Raw genomic sequence first — 13078 nt, 5'->3', positions numbered from 1 at the left:
TACTGTTTTCAGAGTATGATTTTGAAATGTTAACTTTCTGTGACCCTGCATTTTTCTTTAACGCTAAAGGCTTGTTCCGGTTAAAATATTCTCAAGGGCTTTGGCTTTAGAAAGAAGATGACCTAATTCTCTTCCGAGCCAGACAGAAGTGCAAGGGAGGCTCAAAGTACAGGGTCCTTACGCTTGCGATTCTAGAGTGTGGTGAATTACATTTAATATTTAAAATGTGATATATACCTTAGAATTATGTGTCTTAATAATGACTGGTGTTTCAGACTATTTTATCAAAGCCTGTAGTGCTCTTTACTGGATATCCGGGGACTGATTTAAAACATTAATAGAAAATTTTAAGAACTAGTCCTATTAAATCCATATGAAAGAAGGATATTTTTAAAATCTTGGATAATGGGAGAAGATTGTTCAAATATGTCTTCTTGTAGTGACCTGTGTGTGCTCTTGTGATCTCTTCTTCTCTCTCTCATTTAAAAAATACATATAGACGTACACATGTGAATATAAAAGTTAGAAGATTCTTGTATACCGCAAGACAGTCTGAGTTCAAACGTCGATTTGTCTTTAAATCATCTCGGGGAATCAGTAGGAGAAAGGCTCTATTGTAATTCCGTGGTCAGTGGCTATTTTTCCATAGTTAAAATTGCTCTGCAGTATATTTAGCAAGAGTAGGTCTTTGTTTTGCTTTTTAAAGAGATTTTCTGAAATGAGCTGTGTGGGGTATGTCAGAAACATCTTGGTGGCAGCGTGGTTGCTGAAAGAATTGTGACTCAAGCATTTGAAGTAATCTGGGAAAACAGAAGATGTCATTCCCTTTGGGATCTGGCATTCTGCAACATCGCCTTGGTTCAAAGGGCACTTTCTCTGTGTAAAAGAATCTTCTAATTATATATCTGGCCCACAATGATGCATGTTTCTTATGGCTGCATAAAAAATCCTCTCAGTGTATGGAGATCGGAACTACACAATGATGGTCTTTCTCCAGTTCGCAAACCCTGTAGTTTCAGGGGTCGGGATATAATTTTGATATAATTTCATGATTGTTCAACTACACTACATTTAAAATTTTGTTACAGCACAGAATGTCCTGTGATTCCGCTCCCCCCATAAAGACTGAAAAGGACATTTTAAAATGTTAGAGAAATTTTAAGTAAAACCTTAAAAAAATAAAAGAAAAATAACTGGAGTAGCCAGTTCCCAATCTATCCAATGAATGCATATGGATGTTAAAGCACCTGACAAAAATTAAAGCCTGTCGGTGGCATAAGGATGTTAACATTATATATGTGCCAAATACATGATACAATCTCTGTTTTACTTTCCTCAAAACGGGCTCATGGTGTGCCAGTTTTGTGACTGTATGGACCGTTTGGAGAAAATACTGGGCCGTGAACGACTGCATTAATTCTTACAAATTAAAATGTTGGGATGTTCAAAGATGATGTTCTAAAACATCTGGTTACTATGACAAATTGTATGCAAATTAATGCATATTTGGGGTGAAGGAACAGGACCCAAATCCACTTTTTTTTTGGTTGACAATTCTAGAGCAAAATACATTTAAGAATAATTTCTGTCACTTTTTTTTAAAAGAATCAAATAGTGTGGATTACTGTATTTTTACTTTTTGTAAAATGTTGCTGACTTTAGTCTTAGAGTTACTGCCCTCCAAAGATTTGATTTATTAAAAGGAGTGTTGCAAGCAAAACAAGGGAGACGTGGTTTCACTTGTGATAAAATTTAAATGATATGCAATTTTTTCTGAAGTTACTGGGAAAATAGACTACTGCCACTTCAGTGCTGTAAATTTGTCAGGATTAGAAATGATCCGAACCCAATGTTATTTATTGAGCGTAACGTGGTTTCTTCTGCACACATTAGAGGAACGTTATGACTCTGAGAGTAGGTCTTTCTCTGCTGAAATGTGAAAACTGGAGGCTTTAGCAATTGCCTGTACATCTGATGGTGTCCAGGCTCTCCCAGCTGTTACTGCCTTGCCTTCCATTGGGGTGCGTTGCGGGCAGACGGCTGCATTCTGATTCTCGCTCTTCTGTGCTGATGCACCCATAAATGTTGCTGATATAAAAATTAAATTAGATAAAATGTTGCTTTCAGGAAGACACTTGTTACACTTCTCATACTGACCTAATTATTTTGTTCTTTTCTTGATAAAAGCGTCAATCTACTGAGGCAACTGATTGCACCTTTGCCCGAACTATCAAAATTCTCTGTATGAGCTTCAGAGAGAAAATCTCCTCTAACCGAACGGGCTTATGGATTGCTTACAGCCCCCTCTTGACACTAGTGATCAAAACTGAAAGAAGTTTGTGCTCCACAACTGATCTGCCCCACCTACCCTTCCCACAGCCCCCTTCACCGTAACCCCTTTTCTCATTAGGCGGACACCCCCTAACCGCCACCCCCTTCCCTACGCGACTTGACCCGAGCCCCAGCAGGGCTGATAGTCTTTCTCGTCAGAGTCAGGAAAATGCAAAAATCTGATTATAGAATCATTTAATCATAGAATGCTTTGGGTTGGAAGGGACATTAAAGCCCACCCAGTGCCACCCCCTGCCCTGGGCAGGGACACCTCCCACCAGCCCAGGTTGCTCCAAGCCCCGTCCAGCCTGGCCTTGAACCCCTCCAGGGATGGGGCAGCCACAGCTTCTCTGGGCAACCTGGGCCAGGGGCTCACCACCCTCACAGCAAAGAATTTCTTCCTCAGGTCTCATCTAAATCTTCCCTCTTCCAGCTGGAAGCCATTACCCGTTGTTCTATCACTACATGCCCTTGTAAAGGTCCCTCTCCACCTTTCTTGTAGGCCCCCTTCAGATACTGGAAGGCTGTTCATCCTTGATGAGGTATTTTTCTTTGAGGTAGTTTCTGTAACGAAAAACCCCACATTTTTCTTCCCATCCTCAAGGGAAGTCAATTAATATTTTAAAAGATGAGCCTGGAAACTCAAATTCCTACTTGTCCCAGAAATGAAGACTCTTAGCATTGGTAGCGAGGTTTGCACAGCCCGTTGCAGCCCTTGTCCCGCACAGGGGTGTACCGGTAGCTGCGTGGGGGCACAATCCCACAGGACAGGGGGGTCCCACAGAGCCTCTGCCTTCTCCCCTCCTGCACTGCAGCGCCAGCGTTCCTGGCTGGAGCCTGAGCGGGGCCGGGCTTGGAGAAGCCATCCTGTGGCTCCGGGAGAGCGGGACCACGGTTGGGTGAAGGCTGGAGCCTGTGCCATTGAACGGCCAGCCTGACCCCCATGGACGCCTTCCAGCTGAGCCCGGAACGTACGCACTGAAACCTGCTTCTGCCATCCTTCTGAACTGCCCGATTAGCATAATAAAGTTAAACCAAGAGTCATTATTTCTGAGTTGTTTTTAATTCTTAACCGGAGTTTACTGTTGGTTTGTGTGGCCTGCGTCATGTGCCCGAGAGCTTGCCTGCATTTTTCAATTACATCAGCTTGTTTAATAAATATTACCTCTTGAACTTCTTGTGTACTCTTTAGCTTTCAGAGCCATAACATTATTATTATTTGAAATAAAGCAGGATAATCATAGCGGTTTGGGGATGTTTTATTTTGAGAGAAAGAAAATAATGAACCTTTAATGTGGTCTATTTTTCCTACAATTGCAAAACTTAAAAAGGAAAAAAAAGAAACAGCTTTCTTGAAAAAGGATTAATGAAAGTAAAATAGCTGTCTTCCTGTCAGATATTGCTGCTGAATTTATACACCCAGCTGGCGTTGGCAGAGTGTGTTCCCAGGGCAGGTGTACACCTCAGGTAGCGAGGGATGAGCGTGCCCGGGTGCAGCCCTTGCTAGTGGGTGTTGCGGGGTCTGTTCCCTGGGCCTTCACCCGAGGTTCCTCCCGTTGCAGCTCAGATACTCTGCCCAGAGCCTCTTCGACTACATGAAGAAAATCCAGAATGATTCCAGTGCCATGGAGGGTTTCTGTGAGACGTTGCTGAAGGTCTTTGAGGACAACCTGCGGAATGACCGGTAATGTTTTTCTTCCGCTTTTTTATCTTTAACGGCGGGACTGTTTGAAGTCAGATGTATTACACATCTTTTTTAATACGCCCAGATGAAATACGCCTGACCCATGTAGATTTGCTTTAATACAGCTGTTGGGTAAAGCAAGACCTTTGGTAAAATGTGTAACAAAGGAGTGATCATTGAATATTTTGCGTTTACTATAGATTAATATCAGGCATAATGTGAAAAGCAACAGGTTTTTTTATAATGCAGTATTGGGGATTGTATATTGCTGCGCACTTTTCATTGTAGTCCAGTCTGCATTTTGTTTAGGGAATGTTTTTTCACAAATACTTGAAGTATAATTTTCTCTTGAAGATTTTTCTTTAAAGGTGACTCATTCTGCATAATGAGATTAATTTCTCTAAGCCTCACTTATCAAACATAGGCAAAATAGAAAATATTCCCTAGAGGGGGAAAAAACTCACAACTATTAATAGAATTTTCAATTTTATTTTATTTTTATTTTGTTTCTTCTCTCAGCTGTTAAAATAGAAAACATGCCCGTAGTTATTCCAGCTGACATGGTGTGTGAAGGCAGTGTAACTTCTGATAACATTTTGTGGAATACATTGTTTAGATACTAAAAAATAAATTAATATTTTCTACTACGGTTAATTGTGTTGTCAGGACCCTGCAAGTTTAAACCAGGCGTGTTGTTAATTAGTTCTTTCTCCTGTTGGCTGTAACGGAATGTCCCCCTCGCAGCCAACAAGGATGATTTAGCCAACAGAGAAGTTACCGAGCAACCTCCTCTGTGTAAATTAGAGTTCTAATTTAAATATGTGTAGGTAGATAGGAAGTTTATTTCTTTGCTTCTAATTAAAAATATTATATATATGTATGCCAAGAAGCGTATCTACATTGTTAATTTATTTTCTTTCATCAGGGTGTCTGTACCTCTCCTGACGATGCTGGACCAAATGCTGGCAAATGGCTGTTTTGATATATTTATCATGCAAGAGAAGTAAGTTGTTGAAAGTCTTTTTTGTTTATTTTCCACCGTGTATCAGGCCTCTTAAATCTCCCACTGACTGCTGCTGAATGTGGGTGCACAGGACTCCGAATGTGTGTGTGTATGGGTATAATATATTTTGGTTTAACTTTCCTGAAGTGTGGCAGCTGTGACAAATTCTGGACCAGATACCCTTGAAAGGGTCTTGATATAAAATCTTCGACTCCTTATATCACTGTAGAAGTTGGTTGTTGGTTCATTGTTTTCACCTGGCAGACTTGGGCCAGTATCAGATCCATGTAGCTTCTCCCCTTTACTAGCTCCCGAAATGTGTGCTTTTTGGAGCGCGCTCCTCATTGTACTGTCAGCCTTTAGCAATGGCACTGTCCTGTTGGGATGCTGGAAAATGGTGTGCCTACAAGCTATCACTTCCAAAATCCCACTGCTTTTGTTAACGTGAGTATCTCCAAAGAACTTAATTAAGATTCTAATAAGAAGAACAAAAAAGGCATGTCCCAGCTTTTCCATACTGAGTTCAGTCTTCTGGAAAGCATTTAGTTCAGGAATGGATAAACATGAGTAAGATACTCCAATGTGAAATCCTGCTTTTTTGCAGATGTTTCAGAAGAGAATGATTTTAATTTCAGTAATATTAAAATATATTCCACAAACTCTCGCAGGCAGCATCTTGGCACATCTACAGATATTTGTAGAACTGTGCAACGTGAATCCTGTGAGCACGATACTGGGTTTGGAATCTGTTGATTCAAGAATTGCTCTCACAGCATATAAATTTTAAAAGCTTTTATCACTCTAAAAGTTTTGATTGAGTCTACTCTTGTTTTCAAGTGCGTATTTAGATAATCTCTCTTAAGTCATGTTTGGCAGTCCCTTTGTGAATAGGAATTAACAATGAGTCAGATACTCACAGATGGAATGAGTATTCCTTGCTTGGCTTGGTAATCGTGCCAGGGATCTGGGACTTCCACGTAGGCTCCAGTCTTCCCTGCTGGGGAAGACGATCGGTTATGGCTGGAAATCCCAGGTAAAGTCAGTGTCTCCTGCACCACGGGACAGTTTAGTTCCTGCATGTGGCAGATTTTTGGTAATGTAGGTGCGTTATGGTTGAGAGGAGAGGATGAAGGAGTCGGTGTGTGCAGTTTGGGGAGAGCCCCCCCAGCCTGCCGTGCTGCTGCGCGGGAGAGCCTGTGCGCAGAGCACCTGAACGTGGCCCATGGGTGAGCCCAAAATTATATTTAGTGCAATGTTTGTGCTTTCTTACTTTGGCACAGGTTGTTTGGGTATAGTTAGGGATTGATAAATCCTAGGCTCCGAGGCCTGTCTGCCCACACTCTTGGATGGCACCTGCTCCTTTTTCATAGAAGAATATGGACAAGCGTGGCTTTGGGTCTGCTTTCCTGAGTGGGACCACTTACCCCCTTTCCAAAGAACCATGCTGTAAAAATATAGAAATACAATGCAGAATGACCCTGAGTATTGAGACGCTGTGCTTGGGGCCATGAAAAGGCCGTGTCTGCATGCCGTTTCAGATACTTTTATATAAAACGTGCCTGTAGTAAGAGGGAGGTGCACGGTTGTTTTTAGAAAACAGTCTTAGTGCTGGTGAGCAACTTCCCTGGTGCTTCAGTCCTGCTGTGCACTTCTTGCTTGTCGTGTAGCAAATGAAAAACTCTGGAGAAGCTGGGAATGAAGCGTTAGCATTCCTTGGGGTGTTCGGCTGCCATTTCATCTCCTTCCCCTGTTTTTTACCACACTGGGCTGAGTGGAGTTTTAGCAAGGGAACTTGGGCTATAGGGTGTCTGGCATTGGGATTGTGCCTACACCAGCCCCTTAATAGTCAACAGCCACATTAGAAAAAAGCATTTACAAATGCATTTTTAAGTTTCAAGTAGATCGTGGACCTTTTTTTTTCCTAGTAAAACATTAGCAGTCCAGAACAGGTAATATCCTACACTGCTTAATTTAAACAGGATTAATAGCCGTTGGATGAATTAGTTTGACGCTTGTTAGGAGCTCAGTGCTTCTGTTGAAGCAAATTGCCACACGGTGTCACTCCTGCCCTGCAGAGGCGTAACCCGCCGCGCATTTTCCTGCCTCTTTACACCATATAGCTCATAGAGTTTAGAACACGCAGCTTGACATTTCTGTAGATGAATTTCAGCCTTTGGGAAGGTCTCTGTGCGGCTGGTCTTGCGATCTCTGTGCAGGAGGGCGAGGGGAGCACTGGGTGTTTCTCCTCCATTATTGGATTGTGAATGTTGGTGTTTAACGTGAGATTCATTTGTCAGCGTGGGTCGTTCCTCTGCCAGGGCCCTGCTGAAGCTGCCAGCTGGGAGGTGACGTGTGGGGCAAATACCTGTCCAGTGGGGCTGGGAATGAATCAACTTCAGTATCACCGGGCTCAGCAAAAGGCTCAGAAGCAGCTTTTCTTTGTTGTGCTTGGTTTGAATCTGTAGTATGAAAAGCAAAGCTCTGCCTCCCATTTTTCAGGCTGTTACTTCCTACTCGTTTTAAACTGGCATAAACCATAAACCTTAAACTCCAGCGTGAGAGTTTCCCCCTCTCTTGAACTGGTAGGAATGGTTTGTGTTGCTACATGGTAAGTGGCATGAGAGAACTGTTCCAGGTTAAAAATGCCCTTCCTCCAGTAAAATTGAGCTTGCAGCAGTTCCTCGATCTGTTCTGCAGTGTGCTCCCAAATTGTGCCAAAATAAGGAGGGAAGTGGGGGCAAACCATGCCTTTCGGCAGCAGCGCAGGTGTACGCCGGCCTGAAGCGTGGGTGAAACTGCAGCATCATTCACCTGCCGTTTCCTCCCACCCCACACAGCCCTGGAGTTTTCATTTGAAATGTAATTTCTTCTCACAGCCTGAAACCTCACGATTTCATCTCGGCGTACAGTGTGAATTTTTGGAGCTGTGTTCATAATAATGTAGGGACTGTTAATTGATCAGAGAGACTGCTGGAGGCAAAGCGCAACATGCTTGAAACAGCACTGTCATAAATAAAACAGAGCATATTGGGCTTTTTTAAGCGCACCGGCGGCTACTCTTAAAAGATAGTGGTAACTGTCAGCTCCCTGCTGGTAGTGGGACAAGGGAAAGGGAGAATAAAGGAGAGCGAAGTGAAGGCACTGGCAAAACTGGCACCGGAGCTCTGGTAGCCGCAGGAGTCGTTCTGCTGGGCTGGTGAGGGAGCGATCCCGGAGCTGCTCGGGCTGCTGAGCCCAGCTGTGTCGATAGCTCCCTCCAAGGCACGGTAAGGTTAGTCTCGTACTCGGTACCACGTGAGCAGAACAGCCTTTGAATGGCAATTCAGGATCTACTGCCTTCTGGAGTAATAAGTGAAAGTGGCATTTCTCTTTCTTATGCGTATATATTTTACACATTCAGCAGAAAGGTTCGTGAATTGTATATGTATAATATTCTTCTGGTGGTCGTGCAGCATTTAAGATGGTATGTGTCCCCACTGATATCAGAGTCATGATCTCTATGTATTACATGCTGCCGTGGATTTTTTTTTTTTTAAAGCAATTAAACGGGTATTGCTTAATAAACCATAAAGTAAAGAGCACGGCAGTGGCTGTCCTCTGGTTTCACGGCCACCCCAGGTGATGTGAGGTGAACTGTTGAAACTCAGGTCACCTTTAGGAGGAAAAAGCCGGCACCTTTTTGCAGTACGGCATGCGCCCAATTTACATAATGTAAAGACTTTAGACTGATTCCTTCTCCCCAGATGCCGACTCTGTTGCTGCTGGCGCCGTGCCCACACAGGAGAAGGAATTTTCTCAATTTCCTTTAAAGAGGCCAAGCTATTTGAGTCATTTGAGATCACACATAGGTTAGGTTTAGTTATTACAAATGTGAAATTGGGAAGTGACAGAAAGGCAAGTGCGTCTGTTTTAAACAGAAAATGCTGCACATGAGGTTACATGTATTAAATTTATTCCAGATGCTCTTGTTCCAATTGGTCTCTCTGTTGCTGTACTTCTCAGCGACGTCCACGTTGTTCAACCAATTTAAATCTCACCTACTTTGCTATATGGCTGCTGTTCTGTGCTGACAGCCAGGCGTGCATTGCAGGTATTGTCATTAGTCGTCCACACAATGTCTTTGTGTAATCAGGGGTGGGAGGAGGAGAAATTTCACCAAGGTAAGAAAAAACACAAAACTCTTAATAGTAAGAGAGCAAATACGCTCTGATCCCTCATCACTGGCGGGGACAAGTCAATGCCCACGGACACACACACAGATGGAGTCAGGAGACGTCTGTCACTCTCCTGAGGTGTCTCCTCCGTGCCTGCTCTCCCTGCCGATCGTGGACGGGGCGACACAGCTGCGGTTCCTGCAGCCAGCGGGGACAAGGGACTTCCTCTTTCAGCATCTGATGGAGGTATTTTAAATCAGCCCCTCCCAGGCTCTTTGCTCCTGAAAGCCACTGTCAGCTCTGAAAGAAGCCTCAATGTCAACATTGAAAACCTGGCAATTTTATTTACTCTCTTAATGTGGTTTTCTGGACGATATTGAGACAGCTGTAGCCAGCATTCTTTAGCTTAATGGTTCCATGGTTTGTTGTTCAGGTTTTTTAACCAAGTTAATATTTGCCAATATATGCCAGCATATTGTTAAGAATTTTTTTACAAGTAATTAAAAAACACTAACTCTTGTCGGGAAAACTATATATAACCAGGTGCATTAACTTAACAAAACATCTTGTCACTCCTATAAACCTCTTGACTTAAATGTTCTGTTTTCCAACAGATTACGCTACGCAGCTTTTCCAAGTCGTTTTTAGCCACAGCTTTGACTCGGGGTAGCAGACAATAAATGTTAGGATTTTTTGCTTTCTGCTTTACATACACAATAGAGTGAGGTTTCCAAAATACACAGTCTAGAAGGAATCGTGCTTGCTAGGCAAACATGAAATAGTTTCTTTTGCATCTATGGCACTTCAGCTTTGAGTATAGCAAGTAAAAGATTAAATAATTTGTACTGCAATAAAAGCAATATTCCCTCTTTACTTCTCTTTAGTAGATCCTTGGAATATACTAACAATACTTGTGTTTGTATGAGTGTCTGGGAAAGAGCGGTGAGAATCACGTTTCCCTTTCCCAGACTGTGTGGAAAAAGAAAAGAATTTGCTAAATATATTTAAAGATGGCTTCATGACTCCTGCGCTTAACAGGACTGTGAGCCCTGGGTTTAATTACGTTGTCTGGAATCACTAAAGGAATTTGGGCTGTGAAATGGTGGAGTACTTAAGAAGAACATTCATCCCCTTTTATGTAAAGTTTGGTTGAAGGCCATAGGAAAGACCAAGGCACCACCATGATAAATAGACGAAATGATTTTTATTTGGCTGTAGAATATTTTAATTCCTGCCATAGTATTTCTGATGGACCACACTGTGTTGTAGGCGCAAGCCATGGCTAGCCAGTTACCGGGCATATACTCATTCAGTTTGGATAAATGAAGTTCCTGCCTCAGCATACAGGTAGAAGCAATGTCAACAATTCAGACTAATCTCTTCCTGTTTTTTTTTAAAAAAAAAATAAATAAAAAAAGCCCAGTAACATGGGGGCCAAACTCCCCTGTGTCTTTAGCAAAGGTCCACCGAAGGCAGGGTCTGCTGTTGCAGAAGCAGCACGTACTGCTCTGCATCACACCTTTCCTCTCCTTTGAATCTGAATTTGGCATCTTTCTAATCATTAGAGGTATTTTAAATACTGCTGAAATCTGTTATCTGTTTTTCTTTCCCATTTTCAGCCATCCCTTTTCAGTGAAGTTACTCACCCTTTGTAAAGAGGAGATCAAAAGATCCAAGGACATCCGGAAGCTTCGCTCCAGCATAGGAGTGTGAGTTGATGAAATAATCTTTTCTCTGCTTATAAAAAGTGAAGAAAATAAAAGTACAGTACATGCTGATGGGACAGCGAGGGCTATTCCATGTGAAAAATGCACACAAATACACATAACAAAAGGTTGTGAGTTTCATTTATTTCTGGGTGGTTGGGGTGAAAACATCTGAAGGATCTGATAAAGATTTAACTGCTTTTAAAATGTTGATATTGTTAAAGATGCGGTGAATCATTTGCTTTTTGCTTGTTGAGAGCTTGACTCGGTGCCAATGCAAAATACCTATAATCGATTAGATCTTCTGTGTGCTAAAAAGAGCTGAAAACACGCACCTGCAGCATTCCTGTCTGGCTTTGGGGTAAAAGCCCTGACTCAGCTCAGGCAGCAGCGAGGGAAACGGAAAGACGGAGCCGGGCGCGGAGACAAAGCATTGCAAAGCTCAGCAACGGTTCAGTGGCAGAAACTTGGCAAAATGACTCAGGTATAACGATGCCAAGCAATGCTTTTATTGACTTTCAGTTCACTTCTTTATTGGCAATCTATTAAGAGTGCAAGAAAGCCCAAGATGAGCCGTAGCCCGTGTCTCTAATCTGTCTCACTGTGAAGCGCATCACACGCGCCCAGCCTGCCTTAGCTGGTCTGGGCTTGTCTGGGCTGGGCCGGAGCTTGACTCGGATTCAGACCTTGGCGCTTTAAATCTATATTTGTGCTTGGCGCAGAAGTGTGGCACCGCAGGAACCCTGAAGCGTTTCGCTGCACTCGCCCTCCGTGTTTGCTTTCCCACAGCACTTATTGCTGAGATTTCCTGGGGGCAGCGAAGTTTCCCCTCCCGCCCTTTTTTCTGCTACGCATCTCCATTCTGAGCCCCAAACTGTACTTTTGCGGTTGTAACACAAATATCACACAAGATCTGGTTTTTTTCCTCATGTTTTCTAGGTTTTGTGGCCTGATTCAATTTCAAGGAGACATGAAAGAAAAAGTTTTATTTCAGCTGTTTCTCCTTCTTTGCCATCCATTTCCTGTAGTAAGTATTGAAGATACTGCATATTATCAAATGTATTATTTAAAATACTTCACTAGTAAAAAAAATAACTTAAAAAGTGCATTAAAGCAGGATTCTTTTTAACAGCTATTCATGTATATAATAGGTTTTATTTCTCAAGGGTCTGCTATCTGCAATGCTGCCACCTGAAGCAGGCTACTGGATGCGTGCAGCATACTGGGCTACTCCATATATGCTGCTTTTCCACCTTCTGTCCCGACTTTTTTAAATTAGAAGGACTTAAAGCGCCCAAGTTGTTTGTTTCTTTTACACTGCACTCAGCAGGGTGAAGATCTCTGCACCATTTAGTGCTTGAAAGCTCCAATCAGATAAATCACTGTTAGTTTTTGCAATATTGCTGATAGCGGCAACACGGTAGTAGTTCTGGTTCAAGAAAAATCTATTTGTTCTTTTTGTCAGGTGTGACGAAAGCTTGTGCAGCACAGGAGAGTTTATCGGAAGTTTATCTTTTTCATATAACTAACTGGAGCGGGGCACAAACCCTGAGTTATTACTCAGTCTGTGTAAGAGACGATCACGTGTGGGATAATATTAGCTTAGTCCTTTAAAATTTTTGTTGACTTAGGATTTTGAGAGAGGGGCAATTGGGGCACAAGACCTGGGAGCCCCGACTTCGAGCTGCTGTGACAACCCAACAGGTACAACAGCTCTGTGGCGCTGGCGTTGAGTACAGGGGTGGCCCTGGGGACGTCTGTGGCTGTTCCTCTGATGCGTGAGGAGTGGCGTCGGGGGGGGGGCGCAGGGGAAGCAAAGGCTGGCAGCAGGAATCACAGGGGCACATAAAAAGAACGTGCAAACCCATGAGGTCTTCAAGTGGTTTGAGAACAGACTGAATAGCCCAGAGTCTGGCCAGTGCAAACCAACATTGTTTATTCGAACGTTGATGACTTTTTGATAAGGTTAAAATCATACGGTACTCAGCACAGCTTGATACTTGAGAGTTTTATTCCAGCTGCTTCCCTGTCGCGTGTACTTGCTACGTGAAGAATCCTTTGCAGGAGGGGCACAATGTAAGGACTAAAGAGATCATTTCAGTTTCATCTTTTATTGGTATTTTACATAATAAATATATTTTGGTTTTACAGATGGGTCAATTTAATTTGCCGCTACTACTCCAGAAATAACCCTATAATT

At 42.8% G+C, this 13078-nt stretch overlaps 1 protein-coding gene across 1 annotated transcript in view; it reads left to right on the top strand.

The window, feature by feature from the left end:
- The window catches only part of TBCD (tubulin folding cofactor D), a 126388-nt gene that overhangs the window by 107081 nt on the left and 6229 nt on the right, over positions 1–13078 (top strand). Inside the window, exons 34-37 of the mRNA XM_054221202.1 lie at positions 3894–4015; positions 4941–5018; positions 10792–10881; positions 11818–11905. Of these exons, the coding sequence (XP_054077177.1) occupies positions 3894–4015; positions 4941–5018; positions 10792–10881; positions 11818–11905 (378 nt within the window). The remainder of the gene's footprint in view (positions 1–3893; positions 4016–4940; positions 5019–10791; positions 10882–11817; positions 11906–13078) is intronic.

Source organism: Rissa tridactyla, chromosome 15 (assembly GCF_028500815.1).
Source record: "Rissa tridactyla isolate bRisTri1 chromosome 15, bRisTri1.patW.cur.20221130, whole genome shotgun sequence".
NCBI classification, from domain to species: Eukaryota; Metazoa; Chordata; class Aves; order Charadriiformes; family Laridae; genus Rissa; species Rissa tridactyla.
This window is presented reverse-complemented; position numbering and strand designations above follow the sequence as displayed.